Genomic DNA, 25,979 nt, shown 5'->3' with positions numbered 1-25,979 from the left:
AGCGTTTTCTCTCCGTGCAGCAGGTCTCCCACATGTTTGTGATTTTCTCTTTATTCATGTTTTTAGTAAATGTGCGTGACCTTCAGAGCCACCGTACTGCAGTGACAGCCTTCAGAGTATAATCCCAGTGTCCAGATTACAGGCCGGCGTCTTTGCTCTGAATGTTTCTCTGCGATTCATTTTCTGACAGCAGGAGAGTCTTTGTAGCGTCAGCGTGCCATCAGGCAGATGAATGAGGCTAAACGTTTTCTTTATCTGCCCCCCCGACACGCTCGGCATGATGGGAGGCGATACGGCGTGGAGGGTAGGTAGCATTAAGCTTCCCATTGAGCTCCAACATCTGCTCTGACAAACAAGAGGGAAAAGCTGGAAGCTGTTCAATTTCAGCGCGACCCTCAGAGGATACGAGGCGCTAAGAGGCTTACACCTCCTGCATTTCCTCCACGTGCGGTGGGGGCTCGCTTTAACCAACCACTTGTGCACATTTCAGATGCAGCAGCTCGTCTTTTGAGTTTGATCCTGATCCCGCAGCGACAAATGGGCCGAGCGAGGATCCTAAGCTCTCCTCACAATGAGCCGGATTCAGGGAGAAATCCGAACAGGGTTCACGTTCAGGAGGCCGAGGCTGCACATCGCGACCTCCGCCGCAGACATCTGCAGAGCTGTGTGCACGACCACAAATTACAGTTTTGATCTGAAAAACTAAATTTAAAGAGATCTGCTCTTTATGTCACTGTGGCTCAGCCACGTGAACTATTTTATCGCCGTATTCATCCACAGCCGGAGGTTTCTTTGCAGCAGGCACAGCTCACACACACCGACTCTTCTGCTGGATTCAGACAGTTTTTATTTGTCCATAAATCTTCTGTGGTTTTACGTCTTTGTCCTGTTTGTGTTTTTCAGGTTGGAGGCGTGAGGACGGGGGAGAGGTGAACGGCCAATCAGCACCTGAGCGAACACCTGAGCAGAACTGTGCGGCGTTTCCGGCGCAGACGGCCAGGCGGACACTTCCCGCGCTGCTTTTTAAAAGCTGAAGGTTTGTCAAGTCAAGTCAAGTCAACTTTATTTGTCAATTCTGCCACATGTACAGGACATACAGAGAATAGAAATTTCGTTACTCTCAAACCCTAGTGATTAAAAAATGCAAATAAAATAATTAAAAAGTAAAAATTTAAATAAATACAATACAATTTTACGTATAACAAAAAAAAACAAAAAAGGCTTGGATTCAAACACGTGGTGTTGTACTCTGAGCACGCCGACCACACCTGCTCATCGCCAACCCAGACACTTCCTGGCCCACAAACGCGCTGATGTCCCATTGGTCCGTCTTTTAAGCTGGGCTGATGGAGATGTCCAAACCCAGCTCCTCTTCCTGCTGTAATGTTCTGCTGCATCGATCTTCTGCCGATTCTTCACATTTGGACAGAAAACAAATAAACATGGTGGAACATCAATCCGCAGCAGGAGAAACAAAACCAGCGTCACTGAATAATCCATCAAACAGGAAACAGGAAGTATCGATCAGTTTAAACAAAGCTGAGCTGGGAAGGCTGGCAGGATCCTCGGAGGAGGCTGCATTCACAAACCTCCGCTCTGTTTGTGCTGTAAAGTACGGAGTAACAGCTGGACAGAAAACATCTGCAGCATCATGCTTCATGCATCATGCAGTTCTTCAACGTATGACGAGAAGAAGAAACCTGTGCCTGTGCAGGATCTCTGAGTCCGGTGAGGGCTTCAAACACCCCACAGGCTGTGTTCCCATCAATGCTCACTGTCACCAAACTGGAAGCCGGTCTGATGATGGTTTTAGTGCTTAAAAGCTCACCAGCTGAGGTGACCCCTCTGAGGGGACGGCTGACCTCTGCATGTATCTGAGTCATTGTCCAATAAAAGTCTTGATGGTCAGGAGATGCTTCTGGTTGCTCACAGTGTAACAGGCGCCACCAGTGAAGAAGAACCCGCAACCTTGGCGTGACCGACGTGAGGTCGCCACCATCAGGGAGAATAATAATAATGGATTGGATTTATATAGCGCTTTTCAAGGCACCCAAAGCGCTTTACAATGCCACTATTCATTCACTCTCACATTCACACACTGGGGGAGGCAGCTACAGTTGTAGCCACAGCAGCCCTGGGGCAGACTGACAGAAGCCAGGCTGCCATATCGTGCCATCGGCCCCTCTGGCCAACACCAGTAGGCAAGTAGGGTAAAGTGTCTTGCCCAAGGACACAACGACCAGGACAGAGAGCCCAGGGATCGAACCGGCGACCTTCCGGTTACAGATACGCTTCCCAACCCCCTGAGCCACGGTCACCCCTTAAAGAAGAAAACTAATTTAGGGCGAAGCTTTAATACACGAGAGGATTCATTATAAAACTAACAGTAACACAGCACCGTCAGCATACATGTAAGACCTCGGTGAAGTCCCCCATGCTCTCTGCTCAGAGCCCACTCAGTGCTCACACCTTTGGAGCCATGATGGCGTTTGTCTTACAGGCATTCATAGAATCACTGATGGTTCTTACAGTTTTCAGTTGAGTTTCTAAAGCAGAGCCGAGCTCGTCAAAGCTGAGCTTTTCTCTGGGTTCAGTTTGAAACAAGCAGAAATCGATAAACAAATCTGATATTTGGCACCATCGCTCCCTGAGCCTGGTTCTGCCGGAGGTTTCTTTCTGTTAAAAGTGAGTTTTTCATTCCCACTGCCACCAAGTGCTCAGTCAAAGTGTGTCTCTGACTGATTGTAGGGTCTGTACAGTATGAAGCACCTCGAGGTGACTGTTGATAATTAAATTGAGTCGAAAAGGGAAATTATTTCTGGCCTCAGCTTTGATTTCTCGCTGTTTTCCTGTTCATGGTGCTTAAATAACAACAATAACAATAACAATAATATTAACAATAATAACAATAACAATAATATTATTATTAATAATAATAATAATATTAACAATAATAACAATAACAATAATATTAACAATAATAACAATAACAATAATATTATTATTAATAATAATAATAATATTAACAATAATAACAATAACAATAATATTATTATTATTATTAATAATAATATTAACAATAATAACAATAACAATAATATTATTATTATTATTATTAATAATAATATTAACAATAATAACAATAACACTAATATTATTATTATTAATAATAATATTAACAATAATAACAATAACAATATTAACAATAATAACAATAATATTATTATTATTATTATTAATAATAATATTAACAATAATAACAATAACAATAATATTAACAATAATAACAATAACAATAATATTATTATTATTATTATTAATAATAATATTAACAATAATAACAATAACAATAATATTATTATTATTAATAATAATATTAACAATAATAACAATAACAATAATATTAACAATAATAACAATAACAATATTATTATTATTATTATTATTAATAATAATATTAACAATAATAACAATAACACTAATATTATTATTATTAATAATAATATTAACAATAATAACAATAACAATAATATTAACAATAATAACAATAATATTATTATTATTATTAATAATAATATTAACAATAATAACAATAACAATAATATTAACAATAATAACAATAACAATAATATTATTATTATTATTATTATTAATATTAACAATAATAACAATAACAATAATATTAACAATAATAACAATAACAATAATATTATTATTATTATTATTAATAATATTAACAATAATAACAATAATATTATTATTATTATTATTATTAATAATATTAACAATAATAACAATAACAATAATATTAACAATAATAACAATAATAATATTAACAATAATAACAATAACAATAATATTATTATTATTATTAATAATAATATTAACAATAATAACAATAACAATAATATTAACAATAATAACAATAGTAACAATAATAATAATAATTTATATGATGGAAAGTCTGAGGAATACGTTTAATTGCGCCTCCTCTGACGGTGCCAGATGGACAGCTCGGGTTCACCTCCCGGCCTGTTCAGAGTCCCTCAGCCCCCCCGAGCGACTCCCCGTCACCTCCCCTCCACCAGCTTCCAGCTGTGTGTTTACGCTGTCAGACGGTGAGGAGCATCCTGGCGAGGCGGCGAGGGGTGCAGCCGTGGGCCGGCAGCTGTCGCCTGGTGATGCCACTCAAACCCTCCTGCCACCTCCTGCCACGCAGCTCCTCCTCCTCAGCAGCTGGGACGGCCAGCAGGCGGCTCCCTGCAGCTCCTGCAAACACGCCGTCCCTCAAAATTACCCAGAATCTCCAGTGATTGCAGTGCCGTTTCAGCCTGCATCCCCGCCGTCTGACCCTCTGCTCCGCTCGCTCCTCTCCACCTGCCCCAGCAAATGAAATCATTTCATTTCATCAGCCATCATATTTCATTTATTCTCTTCGTGTTGCTTTAATAAAGTGAAAGTTTGTTTTTCTCTTTTATTTGCCTTCTCAGGTGGACACAGGTAAACCTGACCGTTAATCGTGTCAGAGAATACTGAGAAATAAAAGATCATGATCACCACAATTATCTGACACAAGCGTGATGATTAAAAGCTGGAAACTGGCAGAAAACTGTGGTGCTGATGCGTTGACGTGTGTGATGGAGGTGATGTGGAGCTCCGCCCTCCTCTGACCCTCTGCAGTGAAACCAACCTGCCCAGACTGACAGCCACTGAAACTTTAACCTGCACAGCCGACTGAAACGTCTGCTTCCTGCTTCACACTTTGTGAAACCTCGTTAGAGGCGGTGGCAGGTGATGCTGCGGGAAGCAGAGGGGGAGGCTGCCTGCAGTCTGTTTGCTCAGAGCGCCCCCTGCTGGGCATCACCTTTTATTTTATTTTACTTTATTTTATTTTATTTAATCTAATAACTTTAATCTCAGCCAAACACGGAAAAAAGCCAAACAATTACATTTTTGAGTTATCCGAGTGACTTATATATCATGTTTAACCTGAGTAGCGAAAGAGCGGGGGTCTGAAAACGATGAAGCCGGGAGTCCGCTGCTCTCGCCGGCTCGAGTGATCATTGAACCCCCCGGCTTGATATTGAGCTGGTGGGTAACAGACATCTCCGAAAATGTCGAAGCACTTTTGCAAATATGCGATATCTTGATAAACCGAGCAGATATTTGATGTTTACACAGCTACTTTCTCGCCTGAAAATATAAATATAAACTTAAACGTTTATTTTGTGACCCAGAAAGAGTAATGAGAGTAATATTAAAACTTAGTAGCGGCCGCCATTGTTGGCAGCTGAAATTTGGCTGGGCCGCGCTATGAATTCTGGGATATGGTGGGCCACGAAGGACACACCCGACCCATCCTTCAAATTCGGGGAAATGAAGGACGCATTTGAAGGAGTTGACGAATTGGGACAGCCTTCGCCGCCTGGCTGTGACGTAATCGGCCTTCAAATGCGGCCTCCGGAGGATGCAGCCGACGTTTTGGGACACAGCTATCGTTCCTAAAAGCTGTGACGTCACAGCAGCTCATCAATGTGTACAGATCATTTTTACACTACACTGATGGTTTATGATGTGATGTAAACTTTTCTATCTGTAAGTCTCGTTTATGCAGCCACAGATGACACAGTGGCAGTCCTAGAGCCTGGGGGGTCCTGGGTACATACTCAAAAGGGGCCCCTCCACTGGGAGTTCATAACAATGAAGTTACAAATAATAAAATTGATAAATAAAATAGATTTAAGAGATTTTTTGTTGTTGACTGAGCTGAAATGATAAACAAAAGGCAGACATCGTGTAGCAGGGATCTTAAAGCTCCGCCCACAGTGGAGGCGATCTGCTTGTCACACATCGTTTTGAAGCCAACAGCTGGTCTAACCCTCTAACATATTTACAACCAGGTCATGGTAGTCACATGACCCTTTGACCTTTTTTATGTGAGCACGCTCAGAGCCTGAAGCAGCAGCTGGAACCGGGACGAGGATCAGGACTGGGACCAGTTACATCCAGCTACTGCAGCTGTGTCAGAATAAATAAAGTTTGGAGCTCTTTCCACACAGACTCCAAACATGTGAAAAGGCTGAAAATTATTAACTCATAAAAACTTTTTTTCACAGAAAATAAAACTTTCAACTCTAAAATCTTCATTCTGTCATTTTAAAGATGGCCAAGTTTCCTCAAAAAGGAATATCTTTATTTTTGAACTGGTTTTAGAGGAAAACATCCATCCATGCATCCTCTTCCGCATCAGCAAGAGGCAGGGTACACCCTGGACAGGTCGCCAGGCTAACACATAGAAACAGAAAACCATTCGCACCTATGGGCAATTTAGAGTTACCAGTTAACCTGCCCCCACTTAACTGCATCTGTTTGGACTGTGGGAGAGAACCCACGCAACCACGGGGAGAACATGCAAACTCCACACAGAAAGACCCCGGCCATGGTGAACTCAGGACCTTCTTCTGTGAAACACCAAAAAGACACAAGATCAAAACTCAGCTTTTCAGATTCAGGACATTTGGAGCAGAATCATCACTCTCATCAGCAGCATCATCATCACTATCATCGTCATCATCATCATCAACACTATCATCATCATCATCATCATCACTATCATCATCACTCTCATCAACATCATCATCACTCTCATCAACATCATCATCACTCTCATCAGCAGCAGCATCATCATCACTATCATCATCACTATCATCGTCATCATCATCATCAACACTATCATCATCACTCTCATCAACATCATCATCACTCTCATCAGCAGCAGCATCATCATCACTATCATCATCACTATCATCGTCATCATCATCATCAACACTATCATCATCATCATCATCATCATCACTATCATCATCACTCTCATCAACATCATCATCACTCTCATCAACATCATCATCACTCTCATCAGCAGCAGCAGCATCATCACTATCATCATCACTATCATCGTCATCATCATCATCAACACTATCATCATCACTCTCATCAACATCATCATCACTCTCATCAGCAGCAGCATCATCATCACTATCATCATCACTATCATCGTCATCATCATCATCAACACTATCATCATCACTCTCATCAACATCATCATCACTCTCATCAGCAGCAGCATCATCATCACTATCATCATCACTATCATCGTCATCATCATCATCAACACTATCATCATCATCATCATCATCACTATCATCATCACTCTCATCAACATCATCATCACTCTCATCAACATCATCATCACTCTCATCAGCAGCAGCATCATCATCACTATCATCATCACTATCATCGTCATCATCATCATCAACACTATCATCATCACTCTCATCAACATCATCATCACTCTCATCAGCAGCAGCATCATCATCACTATCATCATCATCATCATCATCATCATCACTATCATCATCACTCTCATCATCACTATCATCATCATCATCATCACTATCATCATCACTCTCATCAACATCATCATCATCACTATCATCATCACTATCATCATCATCATCATCACTATCATCATCACTCTCATCATCACTATCATCATCATCATCATCACTATCATCATCACTCTCATCAACATCATCATCATCATCACCACCATCATCATCATCATCATCATCAGGCCATCATGGATTCAGGCCAACCAACAGCAGGGGAGCTGAGGGAGGTGAGAATAGAGCCGACGAGTTGAATCTGTTTTTCAATAGATTCGACACCACAGTGTCTGCTCCCACCCCCACAACCTCACCTGCAGTCAGCCTGGAATCCAGAGCCACACCACTGTGCCAGCCTCTCTCTTCACATGTTGCCTCCTGTGAGATTCCTGACACCCCTCCCCCACCCATCACCTTCACTCAATACCAGGTTGAGATGCAAATGAGGAGACTTCACTCAGGCAAGTCTGCTGGACCAGACGGAGTGAGTCCCCTTGTCCTCAAGGCCTGTGCCCCCCAGCTGTGTGGAGTCTTTCATAAACTGTTTATGCTGAGTCTGAGTCTGCAGAGGGTCCCGGTGATGTGGAAGACATCATGCCTCGTCCCTGTACCAAAGACGCCTCGTCCCAGTGGCCCCCAGGATTACAGGCCCGTGGCACTGACCTCCCACATCATGAAGACCCTGGAAAGGCTCATCCTGGACCAGCTGCGACCCATAGTAAGACCACATCTGGATCCCCTTCAGTTCGCTTATCAGCCTCGTCTCGGAACTGAGGACGCCATCATCTACCTGCTCAATCGTGTCTACACCCATCTGGACCAGCCGGCGAGCACTGTGAGGGTCATGTTCTTTTACTTTTCCAGTGCTTTCAACACCATCAGGCCGACCCTCCTGGGTGATAAGTTAGCAGCGATGCAGGTGGATGCTTCTCTGGTGTCCTGGATTGTTGATTACCTGACAGGAAGACCACAATATGTACGTCTCCCACAGTGTGTGTCTGACAAGGTGATTAGCAACACAGGGGCACCACAGGGGACTGTCCTCTCCCCCTTCCTCTTCACCCTCTACACCACAGACTTCAGCCACTGCACAGAGACCTGCCATCTTCAGAAGTTTTCTGATGACTCTGCGGTGGTTGGATGCATCAGCAGGGATGATGAGACAGAGTACCGGGCTGTGGTCGACTCCTTTGTCACGTGGTGTGAGCAGAATCATCTGCAGCTCAACGTGGCAAAGACCAAGGAACTGATCGTGGACTTCAGGAAGACCAGGAAACACTTGACCCCTGTTTCAATCCAGGGGGTCAGTGTTGACATTGTGGAGGACTATAAATACCTTGGAGTACACATTGACAATAAACTGGACTGGGCTAAAAACACCACAGCACTTTACAGGAAGGGCCAGAGTCGTCTCTATTTTTTGAGGCGACTGAGGTCCTTCAACATCTGCCAGAAAATGCTGAGGATTTTCTATGAGTCTGTTGTGGCCAGTGCCATCCTCTATGCTGTTGCATGCTGGGGGAGCAGGCTGAGGGTCGCAGATGCCAACAGACTTAATAAACTGATCCGTAAGGCCAGCAATGTTGTGGGGATGGAGCTGGACTCCCTCAAGGTGGTGTCGGAGAGGCGGATGCTGTCCAAGATAAAGACAATGTTGGATAACACCTCCCACCCACTCCATGACATGCTGGTCAGTCACAGGAGCTCGTTCAGTGAGAGACTGAGATTACCGAAAAGCACCACTGAACGACACAGGAAATCATTCCTGCCTGTGGCCATCTCCCTGTACAACGCATCCACTTAACACACTGTTTGCTGCTACAGCTACACATGTTTCTTTTCCAAATATTTATTTATAAGTGACTTATGTATGTATATATATGTATATATTGTACTATTCTTAGTTAGCGTATTGTCTGTCTTGTCTTAATGTTGGTTTAAAATGGAGCACTGTAACAAAAAATAATTTCCCCCAGGGATCAATAAAGTATTCTGATTCTGATTCTGATTCTGATCATCATCATCATCATCACTCTCATCATCATCACTCTCATCAACATCATCATCACTCTCATCAGCAGCAGCAGCATCATCATCATCATCATCATCTCCCTTCTTCCTGTTAAAAGGGGGTTTTTCTTTCCCACTGTCACCAAAGTGCTAGCTTAATCATTAGCATTATTGCTGATGATGTTTCATATGGAGTTTAAGAAAGTCATTTTGAGACATCCACATTTTCCAATATTATTCAAACATTTCATTCTCAGCACTTGAAGAAAAGTCTTTATTTTATTATTTATTATTTATTTAATTCTTCTAAAATGAAACTGTGGAGCTGCAAACAGGTTTTCTCCCTCGGGCCGTCTCAGGGCGTTTGTACGGTGTCTCCCTCCAGGTGAGCATCCCCTGCAGGCCAAGCCTTCCCTCAGCAGTCGCTCTACCTGGGGCATGGTGGGAGCTCGCAGACCGCCTCCCGCCTCTGAAGCTGCAGCTGTCTGCATCTCTGCTGGAAGCGGCGCCTCCTGCAGGTGAGCAAGGAAGAGCGCTGTCAACACCTCAGTGGGAGGAGCGTCCTTTAAGCTGAAGCTGAGCTCAGGATGAAGGAGAGACTTTACAGAGTGTTGGAGCTATCTGTTCTTTATTTTTTATTATTTTGAAATTAGTTAAAGTTTGTTGTTAGTTTACTTATATTTTGGGGTTTATTTACAAGTTTATTTGTAGGTTAATATTTGTTTCAATGTTTTATTTGTTTGATTTTACCTTGTTAAATCAGTCAATAAGTGTCATGATCCTGGGCCATGTTGGCCCAGTATTCTTAGTTTCATGTATTTTTGTATTTTGCTCCTTATTTAGGCCATGTTTCCTGGGCTGCCCTGTTACGTTGTTCCCTAAGTGTTTTCCCCTTGTGACTCTTACCCCTTGTGTGCCCCTCTGTGTATTTGTGAGCCCTCGTCTCTCCTTGTGTTTTATTCCATGTTTTCCCCAGCCCGTTATATCTGTGTTTTCCCCGTGCTCTCTCTCCTCCTGTCTGAACCTCTGTACTTCCTGTTTTACTTTGCCCGTCTCCCGTCAGTGTTGCGTTCACTTCTGCCGTGTCTTGTTATGATTATCAGTGTCAGCTGTGTTCCCCGTGTGCTCCCACTTCCCTCGCTAACCTTCTGTGTATTTATGTCTGCGTCTCCCTCAGTTCTGTGTCGCGTTCGCCCTCATCCATGGCCGTGTGTTTTTCCGTGTAACATGTTATACTTTCCAGTTTAGTTTGTATGGTTTTTCCGTCCAGCAATAAAGCTGTGAAGTTTGAGTTAATTCCTGCCTCCGTGAGTTTGCGATTGGGTCCTCATCCAGCCTGCACACAGCCGCAACCATGACAATAAGAGCTGTAGGGCCATTTTGTTTCTATAAATAGAGAGACTGGTATAGGACCAGCATGCACTGGGGTGAGCCTGTGGTTTTTTACTAGAGCAGGAGAAGCAGCAGGAAGTAACAAAAAATGGATCTTGTTATTGCCAAACTGGATGAATAAACCATAAAAACGCAACTTTAAAGTTTGGACAGTGGACTTCTTTCGCCTGCGTACGAAATAGTATCTCAGTGCAGCAGTGGCTTGTGGACTTTTAATTGTGGGATGTTTGGTTTGTCAAACAAAAGGAATTGCCACTACACAGAGCTTTCTTCATGATGATGCATAACAAAAATAAAATTACTTGAATTGATTAATATGATGATTATTTTAATGAGGTAGTCAGTTGATGAGTGAAACTTTATTAGAAAATCATTAAACGGCCTCCTTGTGTCACATTTTATACCACAGCATATGAAACATATCTAACAGTATGATCAGCAGAAATGCAAAGAGATAGAAAATTCTTAAAAGGCCCTGCAGGTGGCGCTGTGTGTGGTTGGCTTGTGTCCATCCTGTGAAAGCTGAGGTCTTTCCGGAGGTGGGCAGCTGTGTGTTAAAGGAGTTTGGTCACTGACCTTGACGACCTGCAGTCCCGCTGCTGTCCAGCAGGGGGCGAGTCCTCTGAAGATTGACTGGATAATGAGTCTCCTGCTCAGCTTGACCTCTGACCTCAGTGATGAGATTCTGGTCTCAGTCACTGGTTTCAAGTCTGATTCAGGCAAGATGGGAACGAGAAAGTCAGAGGAATGTTTGGGTAGCACCTTTAAATAATTTTCTCACCTTAAAAACACAAATCAGTTCATTCAGGAACCAACAGCACACTGCAGCCTGATGTATAGAGATGAACTTTAAAGGACAGTTGGAAAAATTACAGTTCTGAAGATCCACAGAAATAAGGCGATAAACTTGCCAGCGTTAGCGTACTACAGACCTTAAAAACCAAACAACACTCAAATAGGCGACAAAAGACCAAGAAAACAACGTAAAAACACAAGAAAATCACTTCCTGTTACTTTAAAGAAGGAAGAGTTATCAAAGACTGTACAAGATGCACACATATGTGAAAGGATCTGAAGGAGACTTCAGAATTCTTAACACGTGACAACATGTGACTAGGATGGCGTGTTACAACAGAAGAAGGAACCTCCGTCTGTGCGGCCGGCTGAACAGGAAGGAGACGAGGTTAAACAACGAGTGACAGAGACCTGCAAGGCCGTCGCTCCAGACGAGATGCATGTTTCTACATCGATGTGAGCCGCTGAGCTGGACGGAGAGAATGCAACAATAATCGACAAAGATTAATCTCAGGATGGAGTTTATATCAGCACTGCAAGCTTTCAGTAGCTTTAAAAAACGGTGGTAAGATCATTATAATGAGTCTGAGTTTCTGACACATTCCTAAAGTGATGACTTCAGTCTCTAAGTGAGTTTATTGTTCTATTATTCTGTCTTTAACACTTTATTGAAAGGAGCCGCTGCAAGAAGAAGACGAAACATTTACAACTTTACAATAATTAACACTTGATTGCATCGCAGAAAATCCAGCATGAGGTGAAGAAATGTGTGCGTGAGTTCTGCGTGTTCAAATTAACGGTAAATTAACTTTATGATAATAACATTTTGTTGAGGACCGTGAGACAAATGCACGAGTCACAGTTTAAGTTCATTAAGACCTTTATTAGTGATGATATTTAAAGGTGTAGAGTCATCTCCAGATTCTAAACAAAACTACAATCAATTTATAGAATCTGAGATTTAATTCAACACATAAACAAAGTGCAATAACTCTGACTAACATCTTTATTTTTATGACTCGTTTGGGTTCCTATCTGCTGTTTAGTGAATGATCTCTGTCATCTGCACTGATTTCCACACACCCACAGTCAGGCAGTGTGGGTCAGGCCTCAGCTGATTATTAAAGAATCTGAAGGGTTGGTGTGTACAGTGCTACAGCACAGCCAGGATGTACTCAGGGTCTAATCTGCTGCCCACAGTCACAGTTTTGTGGTAACTGCAGCATTAATCTATCAAACTCTCCTGAGATATAATGACTGCTTTCCTTTCACACACTAATGTCGTGGTTGAGCAGCTTTATTTGGGTTGTTCTGACAGCTGAGTCTTTGTCCCGTTTCATCCTTCGCTTTCACTGCACTGTGAGGACCTGTGCAGCAGTTTAATGAGAGCCGAACGATGAGCGCTCATTTAAACGTTTGCACAAGTTTGTGTTTCCCGCCTTTTACCGATCACAGATTTTACAAAAGTTATAATTTAATGTTTTTCAGATGGACTTCCGGGCGAGCGGAGCGCCACACCAGCGAAAAACACAAAACAACCGGAAGCAGCACCAGTGTGATTGACAGGTGGGCTCACCCACTCACACTCAGCTACGCACCCTTAGTGGGCGGGGCCCCGCTACGTTATTTGTGCTATTCGCTAAAGCACGTACGCTGAGACGTGACGTTTGACGCTGTGGCTGGCAGCCGCGCATGCGTGCGTATCTGTCAGTCAAAGGACTTTTAAATGGCCTCGCAGGCCGGGAGCCCCGGTGCTCGGTAATAACGGCGTTATTCAGGACATCAGCCCCGTGAATAGCGTGTCCGCGCGCCGCGGGAGGCCCCCTGTGCCCGGCGGGGTCGACACTGTCCGGTCAGTGCGGTGAAAATGAGCGACGAGGACGAAACCGCGCAGAGAGCGCGCCGCGGGTTCGAGGAGCTCTGCAGGGCGCTGAACATGGACGAGGAGGCGAGCGGGGAGGCGTGGGGGAGCTACGAGAACATCAGCAGGAACTTCACCCTGGAGGTAAGCACGCTCACCTGGACAGGTGGCTCTGTGACGTGTTTCTGACGGGTCTCGGCGTCCAGGGGCAGGGGCGTGTCCCCAGGGGGCGGGCGGATGCCTCTTTAACTGTAGCGCTGTCGTTCTTCTACAGCAACAAATATCTGAATACTTTTACTCGAGTACTTCGGTGCCCTGCAGGGTGTTTCCTCCTCCATCAGGTGAAGGTGGTGTTTATGTTGCTCCGCCCAGCAGTCCGAGGTATTAAACACAGTAATAATAAAGAACTGTGCTACACTAATATCAGCATAACGAGTACTTTAAGTACTGTGAGTACTTGGATCTGAGCAGTATGGCGGTTTATTTTACTTCATGATTGCTCTAAGTACACTGAGTGTGACCATTAAATACCCAGGAACGCCTGAGGGGCGGGGTTTGTCGTCACAGGCTGAGGGGCGGGGTACACCTGAAGTTATTTATAGGTGTTTTTAGTCACAGGAGGCTGTGTGGAGTCAAACCTTATTTTGTATTCTTACATTAGATCTGCTTAGGATGGGTTCAAACTCAGGTTCAGGTTCCTGAGTAGTTTTAGAAAAGCTCAGGTCCAGATCATGGAGGTCAGCCTCGGCACAGAGCGACGTCACAGCCTGAGCTCTCTGCTCAGGGAGCAAGTGTTCACTACCGAAGGAAACGAGAGGGAAGGAGATGAGAGTGCTGTCCGTCCCTCGATGCGCCCTTCGTCCTTTTAAATAAAAATTATATTTATTCATTAACGTCTGCAAAGCTTCCTGTCATCTTGTTTCCTGTCGCAGGGCAGCGAGCTGCACTGGTTGGCGTGCGCCCTCTACGTGGCCTGCAGGTCGTCTGTGCCCACGGTAGGAAAAGGCACGGCCGAGGGGAACTACGTCTCTCTGACCCGAATCCTGCGCTGCTCCGAGATGAGGTCGGTGTGCCCCTCTCCACCTTCACACCCACAGAAACACAATCACTGATGACATAACGACACACGGCCAGGCAGGTAACCCAGGTGAAGAGAATCAGGGCGGGGCCAGCAGGCACAGTAACAGAGGCAGACCTTCAAAATAAAACAGGAAATAGACAAAAGACTATGAACGCGAGGGAACGCGAGAACCACTCAGACACACAAACAGCTGGAAACGAGCAGGAAAACTAAATATATCAGCTACAAAATATTTAAAATGATGAATAAATAAAAATAGAATAAAATGGGATGTGCGCTCTGTGAAGGGTTTAGAGGCGACCACAAGGTTTTTATTACGTCATCTTCGTGGCTCGGCTCGCTCCTCATGTCCCCGCCCTCTGCTCCTCCTCAGCCTCATCGAGTTCTTCAGTAAGATGAAGAAGTGGCAGGACATGGCTGACCTGCCGCCGGACTTCCGTCAGAGCACCGACAAGCTGGAGAGGAACTTCATCGTGTCCGCCGTCATCTTCAAGAAGTACGTCCCCATCTTCAAATCCATCTTCAGGGCGCCGTCAGAGGAGCCGCCGCGAGTGCACCGCAGCCGCAAGCAGAGGTGGGACCGTAACCTCTGACCTCACCTTCATGCTAACCGCTCAGTATTCAGTTCTTTGGTGTTTGTTGGTGTGGTCGCCAGGCGGGGGCGGGTCTGCAGTGCTGCCTGGTAACCTATGTGCGCTCTTTGTTTTGCAGACGCCACCCGTGCACCGTGACCGAGGTCTTCAACTTCTGCTGGGTGCTGTTTGTCCACGCCAAAGGTAAGCACTTCCTGTTTAATGATGTCAGAGAAGTCCGTCACAGCGCCCTGGTGCAAACCACAGCTCGTCACAGACAGGTGGAGGTTTTTCCTCCCCACTGTCGCTCACGTGTGTGGTGTTTCTCTGCGTTATTGTTGGGAGCTGCAGAAATGGGATAATAAATAATCAGAACTGTGAAGCTTCAATCTCGTCCCAGCAGCCACTCAGCTGGAACGCCAGGTCTCGGCGTGCGGCTCACTTCCTGCTCTCGGCTCTGGTTCTGCTCATGCACGCTGATGAGTCCGGTTTGCACCTCGATGATGTTTCTGCTTCTTCTTTCAGGGAACTTCCCCATGATCAGCGACGACCTGGTGAACTCGTACCACCTGCTGCTGTGCGCCCTCGACCTCGTCTTCACCAACGCCCTGCTGTGCAACGCCAGGAAGGACCTGCTGAACCCCGAGTTCAAAGGTGGCGTCCTGAGGCTGACGTACACATCGTTCCTGCCTCTGTTAACGTGCTGTTCGCGCTCGGTTTAGTTTGGTTGCTGTAGTAACGTCTCCAGTTCTTTGAATAAATCATGTCGGCTGCAGAGGAAGCCTGCTTATCGCTCACCTGCAGCATTGGGTCACACCTCAAATAAATCAAAGGTGGAGCCGGCAGCAGGCTCTGTCAGCGCTGCCCTTACTTCCTGTCGGGTTTCCTGTGCGCCCCCGTGAGGCCCCGAAACACCACGTGATCCCGTCAGGCACAACCCTGGAGCCGAGCGAGGTCAGACTCGGGGAGCTCGCCTGCTTCATTGAACACTCCGCCCACGAGCAGCGTTTCGGCATGAAACTAACATTTAAAGAAAGGTGCACGTTTAGAGGCGGGAGGGCGCGGTTCAGCCCGCTCAGGTGACACGAGACGCTCCTGAAGGTTTGGGTTAAATACCTGCCTGTTAAACAAGAAGAAGGTCGTGCTGGCTGAACCAACAGACCAGCGATCAGGATTTCATTATCCTGGGATTGAATCAGCTGCAGTAGAACCAGGATTAGAGCTGAACAATATCATCAGCGCGACTGAGGAGGTGGAGCCTCCTGGGGCCGCTGTGGGGTTAACACACGAGGAATGAAAGTTTAAATGATGTTATCGTTAAAAATAACACAATTTGTGTGTTGTCATGTCTCCATGGTAACGCTGTCTCTCCGTCCCACAGGGCTTCCTGAGGACTTCGGCACCAAGGACTTCCGGCCGGCCTCGGGCCCGTTCTGCTTCATGGAGCAGCTGTGCCAGTTGCACGACGGCCTGGTGCTGGAGGCCAAAGGGGTCAAAGAGCACTTCTGGAAACCCTTCATCAAGAAGCTCTTCCACAAGAGGGTGAGCCACCTCCTCCCACACCTGAGCGGGTGCCGGGCCTCGAGAGCCTCGGCGAGGTTTCCTCTGTTGGTTTGGAGCCACTCCACGGGGTAAAAGCAGAATGACGGGCGTGTGTTTCACACGCGGCGTTAGTGAGGGTGTTGGAAAAGTGCATGTTAGTGATCTGGGTTAAAGCAGAGGGGTCAAACATAAGGCCCGGGGGCCAGAATCAGCCCAGCAAAGACTATGGTCCGGCCCACAGCACAGTCGGAGCAGCTTGGGACTGAGAACTGAGACTGAGTGTGAGCCCCGGTGTTGAACACGTCAGGGATGCAGAGTGCAGTAAAGCGAGCGCGTCTTTAACATGTTGGCTGTTTGTCTGCTCTGCAGAGCTCTGCTGATAAATAATAATCACATCAAACATCAGAAATCATTTAAAGTTTTATACGATTAAATGTAAATGAATAATAATATTGGTTGGTTTGGTCACATAGAGCAGCTTCGTACCTGCACAGGTAGGAACCGTGTTGGCGCTACACTCAGCTTCCTCTCGTGTCCGTTGGCAGATTCTCCGAGGAAAGGAGGACAGTCTGACCGGCTTCCTGGACCCCATGAACTTTGGAGACAGTCTGTAAGTTTGAAGGCCGTTCTGTGTTGGTTAATTGGAGCTGTTTACCTGTAGCAGGGGGTAAACTAAAGACCCACGTGTTTCTGACTCCGCCCCCTGGTGACGGGTCATGGTAACAGCACGTAGACGCCGCTGACCGCCCTCTGCTCTGATTCGCCCTCAGTTTGGCGCTCAGCCGCCTGTACGAGGAGCACGTTTTGGCCACAGGCAGCCTGGACGAGAGGATCTTCACCGGCGAGGGAGCGAGCGAGGACATTGGCACCCCGGGGCCCTGCCTGTGCGAGGGGGCGGAGCACCAGAACAGCGCCACCTTCAGGCTCCACACCAGCCTCGCTGTAAGACCTGACCTTGCCTCTTTTACGCTCTCTGATTGGTTTGCTTCCCACCTCGCTAACATGCCACCTCCCCCCCAGGCCTCGGCTCTGAAAGTCTCCACCCCACTGACGGGCAGGAAGTACGTGCAGGAGGGCAGCCTGGCGTCTCCGCTCTCCTCCGCCATGAAGAGCGTGGGGCGTCTCCACACGCTGCTGTCGGGCACCAAGCAGGGGCCGAGCGCCAAGCTGGCCGAGACGCTCAGGTACGTGTCAGCGTGTCTGACGTCGTCTTTAACTCTGACCCTTTCAACACGCCTGCTCTCGTTTCGCCCAGGAGCTGCGCCAGAGACCCGAGCAACGCCATCAGCCGGCGCCTGAACGACATGTTCGACGTCTTCTCCCAGCACTACGAGGACGGCGCCACAGACGGGGGCAGGGCCATGGGCAAAGGTATGCACATAGCCTCGCATCACTGCACACGAGCGACCTGCTGTGACCGAGTAACGTTTGTCCTCGCAGACATGGCGGTGAAGTACTTCCACCTGGCAGAGGCGCTCTACTACAGGATCCTGGAGTCAGTCATCGAGAGAGAGAAGATGATTCTGGGCGACGCCGACCTGTCTGTGAGGGAAAACACTTATTTCCATTTTCAGAGCAACTTTGCATGAGTCACAGATCAGAATAATCCTTCTTTATGTCAGCCTCCATCACTGCTTCATCTGCTTCCTGTTTGAATGTTTTTCTCAGATTATCTCACATGCAGCCGTGTACTGATAAAGTCATCTTATAAAGTGTGTGTGTGTGTGTGTGTGTGTGTGTGTGTGTGTGTGTGTGTGTGTGTGTGTGTGTGTGTGTGTTGCAGTGTATTCTGGAGCAGGATATCTTCCACCGCTCTCTGCTCGCCTGCTGCTTGGAGATCGTCATCTTCTCCTACAGACCTCCTGGAGATTTCCCCAACGTGCTCGGCATCTTCCAGCTGCCTGCCTATCACTTTTACAAGGTATCAATACGCCCTCATCAAAAAGTAGGTCCTAACAAGGTTTGTTTTTCAGAAAACGCCAGATGATTGGATGGATGATGGATGATGTTTGGATGGATGATGGATGAACAGTTGGATGAAGAAAGCTTGTCGTCTGTCTCTGCAGGTGATTGAGGTGCTGGTGCGGGCGGAGCAGGGTCTGTTTCGGGAGGTGGTGAAGCACCTGAACCAGGTGGAGGAGCAGGTCCTGGAGAGTCTGGCCTGGACTGGCGATTCCCCGCTGTGGGAGAGCCTCCGTGGGGCCAAAGACCACGCCCCCAGCTGCCAGGAGGTCCGTCCATGTTTGATGATATACGTGTCGGTGTTTCCTTCTTTGTGCTTTTTTGTTCGTGTGTCCTGAGGTCAAATGTAACTGCAGACCTTCATGTTTGGTGGTTTCTGACTCTGGGTGAATAACACCTGCAGGAGGCCTCGCTGTGATCAGCTGATTCCGGTCCTGTTGATCCGTAAAAACGTCCCGCCTGCTGCGTGAAAGTCTCGTCCTCGCTTCTCCTCTTCTTGTTTGGCTGAACAAAGTTTCAGGTGTATTTCATCAGCAGGTGTGTGTGTTTCAGGTGATGCCTCCTCAGTACCTGGAGCAGCAGGATGAGAGCAGCTCCGGCAGCGTTCCCGTCACTCCGGTCAGCCACGGCGCCGAGCTCAGCAGCAGCAGCACGCTCAAAGGTCACACACCTGATACCTGTCACACCTGCACACTGTGTGTGTGTGTGTGTGACTTCTGATGTGGCTAAAGGACTCTTGGAGCTCATTGGCCCTCCTCTTCCTCCTACAGGTGTGTCCCCCTCCCCAACCACCCTGTTGGACCGTTACAGCTCACCGCCGGCCAGCACGGCTCGCCGCCGTCTCTTTGTTGACCCCGTGGACAGCGAGCCCGGCCTCGCCTCCAGTGGCTCCGCCAGCACTGCTGTCGCCAAGCCCACCCAGGCGAGCCTCGTCACGGCCATCCCGGCGGGACAGACTGTGGTCACTATGGCAACTGCCACCGTGACCGCCAACAACGGGCAGACAGTGACCATCCCTGTGCAGGGTGAGGGTCAGAAAACACGAGCCCGAAGGTGAAGGTGAGAAACGGCACCCTCTGACCTTTGACCTCTCTGCAGGGATAGCCAATGAGAGTGGAGGGATTACCTTCATCCCGGTGCAGGTGAGCGTGACAGGACAGGCTGGTGCCGCTCTGCAGCCGCTGCCCCCGCAGGCGCTCGCCGGCACCATCGCCGTGCAACCAGCCACAGTCAAGCCGGCCCCTAAACCGGCCGGCGGCGCGCTGAGGAAGGGCTCGCTGTCACTGTTCTTCAGGAAGGTACGTGCTCGTGCACATGCTCAGTGCGGCTCTGCTTCCGCTGTGTAGGTGTGATTCGTTTACCTGCAGCGTTTCCTCCCAGGTGTACCACCTCGCCAGCGTCCGCCTCCGAGACCTGTGCGCCCGACTGGACATCATGCCGGAGCTCCGGAGGAAGATCTGGACCTGCTTCGAGTACTCGCTGGTCCACTGCACGGACATGATGATGGACCGACACCTGGACCAGCTCCTCATGTGTGCCGTCTACGTCATGGCCAAGGTCAGTCAGGTTCTTCATCGTCGTGACAACGAGCTCAGAGATGTTCTGAGACTCACAAAGAAGAAGAGCAGGTTCAGTTCAGAAAGGCCAGAGGTATCCCACCTTCACCTGCAGGAGCTTTGAAGGGTTAACTCTCTGCCTCCAGCTTTACTGTCACTCAACTCTTGACTCTCTGGTAACAGGAAGCTGAGCACGCTTGTTTTCAGCTTTTCTGCTCGTCTTTGACTTGGTGCTGCAGGAGGAACGTCTCTGTGAGCTCTGTGCTCCAGTAACATGTGACCTGTTTGCTTCATTCAGGTGACCAAAGAGGACAGATCCTTCCAGAACATCATGAAGTGTTACCGCTCTCAGCCTCAGGCCAGCAGCAATGTAAGGAACTCTTCCTCCCTCCAGCTTGCTGTGTGAGGAAAAACGAGGGGTGACGAGCTGCTGCTGATGTTCTCCAATGTTCTGTGTTCGTGTTTCAGGTCTACAGGAGCGTGCTGATCTCAGGGAGGAGGCGTCACTCCAGCACCAACAAACCGAACCCGCTCACAGACGGCAGCCAGGACGCAGGTACAGACACATGACCTCATCCTGAGGTTGACCTCCCTGAGCATGCTCAGTCGGTTCAAACGTGTGGAAACATCAACTCCGTTAGCAGTGTGTGTTAGCGTGTGTGTTATTCTGTGTGTTAGCTGTGAGTGTTAGCGTGTGTGTTATTATGTGTGTTAGCTGTGAGTGTTAGCAATGTGTGTTAGCGTGTGTGTTAGCTGTGAGTGTTAGCGTGTGTGTTATTATGTGTGTTAGCTGTGAGTGTTAGCGATGTGTGTTAGCGTGTGTGTTAGCTGTGAGTGTTAGCGTGTGTGTTATTATGTGTGTTAGCTGTGAGTGTTAGCGTGTGTGTTATTATGTGTGTTAGCTGTGAGTGTTAGCGATGTGTGTTATTATGTGTGTTAGCTGTGAGTGTTAGCGTGTGTGTTATTATGTGTGTTAGCTGTGAGTGTTAGCGATGTGTGTTAGCGTGTGTGTTAGCTGTGAGTGTTAGCATGTGTGTTAGCGTGTGTGTTAGCTGTGAGTGTTAGCGTGTGTGTTATTATGTGTGTTAGCTGTGAGTGTTAGCGGTGTGTGTTAGCGTGTGTGTTAGCGTGTGTGTTAGCTGTGAGTGTTAGCGTGTGTGTTATTATGTGTGTTAGCTGTGAGTGTTAGCGGTGTGTGTTAGTGGTGTGTATTAGCGTGTGTGTTATTCTGTGTTTTAGCAGTGTGTGTTAGCTGTGAGTGTTAGCGGTGTGTGTTAGCATATCTGTTATTCTGTGTTTTAGCAGTGTGTGTTAGTGGTGTGTGTTAGTGTGTGTTTTAGCAGTGTGTGTTAGCTGTGAGTGTTAGCGGTGTGTGTTAGCGTGTGTGTTATTCTGTGTTTTAGCAGTGTGTGTTAGCTGTGAGTGTTAGCGTGCGTGTTAGCGGTGTATGTTAACATGCATGTTAGCAGTGAGTGTTAGTGTTGGTGTTATTCTGTGTTTTAGCAGTGTGTGTTAACGGTGCATGTTAGCGTGCGTGTCAGGTGGTCTGGTTCAGTTACGATTATAAAAGCATTATAAACCTTCAGTTTCTCACAGCGATCGTTTTAAGCTCCTGCAGAAGAATCCGGTTGTTTTTTGGCGATGCTAACCTCAGGGTTAGCTTACAGACTCCACACCTGCGTCTCTCCGTGTGTTTATGCTGCTGCAAGCCACCTTGCAGCCCACGTCTGACCCGGATCGTCCCTTCCTGCTGTTTATGACGTTCATCAGTGTCTTGCGTCAATGACATGCTCCTGCTGTCAGCAGTTTCATCACTCAATCTGACGTGCTTCCTGTTTCCTGCTCAGGGGGAGATTTCAGACTCTGGTCATGTCCAAATTCATGGGCTGCATCCTCCTGTGGACCCGGCCTTCGCGGTCTACGTGGGCCGGGTCCTCAGAAGGTCGGGTAGGCCGGAAGTAAACGGCTGGGGAAATTGGACGGTCTCGCCTTCAGATTAGCGTCACCGCTGTCTCGGTGGAGTTTAATAAACTCAGCCGTCTGCTCCTTGCTATCTAAAATATAACAGGACACTGGCGTAAATTCTTGACCGTCTCACACTTCTGTTTGATCAGTTTTCTGTTTGACGTTTAGTCAGCTGTGTGAAAACCAAGGAAGAGGGGGATTAATAAAGTTTTATTTTATCTAATCTAAGAACTTTAATCTCAGCCAAACCGATTTACTCACGAACAAACAAAACACTGAAAAAAGCCCAACAATAACATTTGTAGGTTGTCTAAGTGACTTATATATTACGTTTAACCCGAGCAGCGAAACTCCGCGGTGATCTGAAAATGATGTGCCGGGAGTTGTGCCGTTCTCGGCGGCTCTAGTGACCCTCGAGCTCCCGGCTAGCTGTCGAGCTGGTGGGTAGCAGACGTCTCCGAAAACGTCGAAGCAGTTTTGCAAATATGCGATATCTTGATAAACCGAGCAGATATTTGATGTTTACACAGCTACTTTCTTGCCTGAAAATATGTTAAAAGTTTATTTTGTGACCCAGAAAGATTAGTATGAGTAATTTTAAAACTTAGTAGCGGCCGCCATTATTGGAAACTGGAGTTTGGCTGGGCCGCGCTATGAATTCTGGGATATGGTGGGCCACGAAGGACACACCGACCCATCTTTCAAATTCGGGGAAAAGGAGGACGCATTTGTCGGCTGCATTCGGAGGAGTCTACGAATTTGGACAGCCTTCCGCGCGTCGCTGTGACGTAATCGGTGTACAAATGCGGCCTCAGGAGGATGCAGCCCATGAATTTGGACACGACCTCTGTGTTCTTGTAGCAGAAGCACAGCGTCGGCCATCTTTGTGTTCAGGTGCCGTCATTGTGCTCTTACTCTGTTCTTCCTTCCAGCAGGTGGCGACGTCAGCCCGGTCCCTATTCGCTCCAGCAGCACCTTACCCACCCCCCAGCCCGGCAGCGCCCCCTCCACGCCCACAAACACCTCCAACAAGACCTCGTGCACGTCCACCGCCAATGCCGGGGAGGAGGAGCAGGAGCGAGGGGACCTCATCCACTTCTACAACAACGTGTATATCAAGCAGATGACGCCCTTTGCTCTGAAATACTCGCCAAACTCGCTGTCTGCAGGGGTACGTGGACTGAGCTGGGAGCCATTTAGCTGATCAATAACATTATTGATTATTAATGCAGCAGCTTAGTGTCTGTGAAGCTGATGATGAGACTTCTGGACCAAACATTTAAACTTGACTCATTTTAAATCCAAGATGTTTAAATATCAATAAATGTCATTAAAAAGGCTCCAGCAGCACAAACACAGCCCAGGCGGAGGCTGACGGAGGCTGACGGAGGCTGACGGTTGGGCGTGACAGCATCGTTCTCCTGACCTTTTTTTTTTCTCATGCTCAGGTCGAGACCCCCCCTCTGTGTCCGTACCCTTCCGTGAGGACCGGCTCTCCCCGCCGGATGCTTCTGTCCAGCAAACACTCCATCTACATCTCGCCTCACAAGGCAGGCTCCGCCCCCTCACTGATGACCCCCAGGGAAAAGATTCACTACTACATCTGCAGCAGCCCCCCCAACGTAAGCCCCCACACGAGTCACTGCTCACGTTCACAGCAGCTATTTTATCCGTAACGACGTGTTGACGCCACGCTGTTTCTTCTCGTACGGAAACCAAACTGTTGCTTTCCTCGTGTGTCTGAAACGTTCTCATGATTTTAAAACCTTCAGTGGTCGATTTACACTCGGCTTCTCCCGCCGGCGCCGGCGCACGGCAGCGGCGGTTAGAAAAACGAGCGAGAGTCTGTCGTACCTCTGCGGTGTACCTGGGCTTCGTGATGCAGGCAGAGGTTAGAGGTCCGTTTATAACTTCACATGATGTTCAAACAGTTTATTATACAGGATACAGTTTGGCTTTTCAAAATAAAGTGTTCCTCTGATGTTTTCTGGAGAAACTGAGCGTAAAACCAGCTTCCTGTCCCAACAACGGTCGTCTCGAGATGCTTCACCCTCTAACTTTATTTAAACAGGTCCATGTGAACGCGGACACAGGTTAGCTGTAGCTCATCAATATTCAAGTGTTATTATTTAACATCTTTAAACAGGAAGTCAGATTATGGAGGGATTCCTGAAAGTACGATAAAATGGTCCCCCCTGCAGGACGCCGTCATCACCCTGAAACAGTTTAATAAACGAGCTCCGAGATCAAAGAGTCAGGAGTCTGAGCATGTGCAGCTCAGCCCGACAGAGCTTTGAACACTAATCTGTGACCTCTGACCCTTCAGCGTCTCCAGGAGATCAACAGCATGATCCGCACCGGAGAGACTCCGACCAGGAAGCGTGGCATGGCTCTGGAGGAGGGAGCCTCGCCCAAACGCGTCTGTCCCGACTCCAACGCTCTAATGCGCCGCCTGCAGGACGTCGCCAACGACCGCAGCTCCTCCCAGTGACGCACGCAGACACAGACGGAGTGTTTTACTGTGAAGGAGCAGCTTCCTGTGTTTTAGTCGTATTTTCCTTTCTGTTTTTAACATCAATGTTTTAAATCTGTCGGTTTGGTCTTAAACTTCGTGGCGTGTGTGTTTCGTCTCCTTCGCTGTCCCATGTCTGTAAATACGTGTACAGAAGAGCAAAGAGAAGCTATTTAATGGAGCTCACAGCTGTAAGTTAAGTGCCTTTATTTTGTACTGTTTACATCCTGCAGGCGTTTCCTTGGTTACAGGCTCCTGATGTAAAAACAATAAACTGTGTGAACTGAGCCGGCTCCCTCTGTCTATGTGAGCTGCAATAAAACTAAGTGTGGAAAAGAAACCAGCAGCTGAGAGTAGGACGATGGGTGGAGACGCTGTTAGTGACATCAGAGAGGGGGCGTGGCTACAAAATGTTCAACATAACTCTGTGTTAGCTCGATCAACAGGAGTCCAGTCGGGGGTCTGAGCGTGCTCGTCAGACATTTTAAACCATCGCTGCAATCATCACGTGGAAGTTACCAGAATCTGAGAGATGAAACGCCTCTGCTCCAGTTCTCACTCAAACGGGGGACGCCGCTGACGTCTTCTGGCTTCACTTTATACCTGTTCACATCGTCTCCGACTGAGGACCCCAGTTTACCTCCCAGAGTGAAAGAGTTCTGTGCTTAGGTTAGTCTCACCTGGCTTCAATCCCAGACCAATGGGCAAGCAGAGACTCAACAGACCAGTTGTGACCTCCTCAGCATCTGGACCATTCAAATCCTGACTTTGTCTTCAACCTGCTTGGTCTGTAGAAGGCGAGCTGCCTGTTCCAGCAGTATGACATCATCTATGCTGGTGACAAAAAGTTGTGTACTGACAGACGACGGCGCTAAAAATGTTTTTAAAAACGTAAACTTTAATCGCTTATTTGTCAAATCCAGCTTCACAGCCAGAGTTACATCTGAGAGCAGCGCTCCACGATGGAAACACAACTGAAACTCTAAACACACACACAGGGATCACCAAAATAAAACAGGAAATAACAACACGAAGACAAGAGAAAAAGAGAACTAATAAATGCGGGATCGTCAATAAGATTTTAATAAGAAAATAATTCTTGGGGGGAAAAAGTTTCAAGATAAAATATAACGAGTATAATGATTAAAGAAAGTTAAAGTGTTCACGTGATCAGAAACAGCCACTCTGACACAGCGTCACTGAACACCTCTCACCAGCAGGGGGCAGCAGACCAAAGGGTCGAACTACATCTCTGCTCCAAAGTTCGAGTTACTGTAGACCAGGAG

General features: G+C 47.2%; 1 protein-coding gene and 2 long non-coding RNA genes across 5 annotated transcripts; 2 read left to right on the top strand and 1 right to left on the bottom strand.

The window, feature by feature from the left end:
• The first annotated feature begins 218 nt into the window (after positions 1-218).
• LOC113025002 (uncharacterized) lies at positions 219-9,891 on the top strand. The gene is made up of 3 exons (XR_003272750.1): positions 219-304; positions 904-1,036; positions 9,841-9,891. It is a non-coding gene; the product is annotated as an uncharacterized LOC113025002 (long non-coding RNA).
• A 24-nt stretch (positions 9,892-9,915) lies between these two features.
• On the bottom strand, positions 9,916-14,428 carry LOC113025001 (uncharacterized). The gene is made up of 3 exons (XR_003272749.1): positions 13,662-14,428; positions 11,424-11,557; positions 9,916-9,967 (listed from the first exon to the last, which is right to left on the bottom strand). It is a non-coding gene; the product is annotated as an uncharacterized LOC113025001 (long non-coding RNA).
• rbl2 (retinoblastoma-like 2 (p130)) lies at positions 12,347-24,980 on the top strand. Of its 3 annotated transcripts, none has more exons than XM_026172319.1 (23): positions 12,347-12,441; positions 13,131-13,647; positions 14,436-14,566; positions 14,958-15,158; positions 15,296-15,360; positions 15,682-15,810; positions 16,538-16,698; positions 17,244-17,308; positions 17,469-17,640; positions 17,719-17,882; positions 17,954-18,069; positions 18,139-18,242; positions 18,482-18,619; positions 18,765-18,929; positions 19,213-19,321; positions 19,431-19,685; positions 19,759-19,958; positions 20,041-20,217; positions 20,515-20,586; positions 20,685-20,772; positions 23,117-23,352; positions 23,630-23,803; positions 24,508-24,980. In XM_026172319.1, exons 2-23 carry the CDS (start codon positions 13,510-13,512, stop codon positions 24,670-24,672), a joined length of 3,225 nt encoding a protein of 1,074 aa, XP_026028104.1. In that variant the 5' UTR covers positions 12,347-12,441; positions 13,131-13,509; the 3' UTR covers positions 24,673-24,980. The 3 variants fall into 3 exon arrangements, with proteins under 3 accessions (XP_026028104.1, XP_026028102.1, XP_026028103.1); XM_026172317.1 differs by having other exon boundaries at positions 23,114-23,352; XM_026172318.1 differs by lacking the exon at positions 12,347-12,441 and having other exon boundaries at positions 12,646-13,647; positions 23,114-23,352.
• The last annotated feature ends 999 nt before the right edge of the window (positions 24,981-25,979 follow it).

This window comes from Astatotilapia calliptera, chromosome 7 (genome assembly GCF_900246225.1).
Source record: "Astatotilapia calliptera chromosome 7, fAstCal1.2, whole genome shotgun sequence".
Classification (NCBI taxonomy): Eukaryota; Metazoa; Chordata; class Actinopteri; order Cichliformes; family Cichlidae; genus Astatotilapia; species Astatotilapia calliptera.
Note: the sequence above shows the minus strand (reverse complement) of the source record. Positions and strands in the feature narration are given on the sequence as shown.

Coding starts and splice junctions, on each gene's coding strand:
- rbl2 (XM_026172317.1), top strand. CDS start 13,510: ATGAGCGACGAGGACGAAACCGCGCAGAGAGCGCGCCGCGGGTTCGAG. Junction 15,361..15,681: donor GCTGTTTGTCCACGCCAAAG/GTAAGCACTTCC, acceptor TTCTTCTTTCAG/GGAACTTCCCCATGATCAGC. Junction 15,811..16,537: donor GCTGAACCCCGAGTTCAAAG/GTGGCGTCCTGA, acceptor TCCGTCCCACAG/GGCTTCCTGAGGACTTCGGC.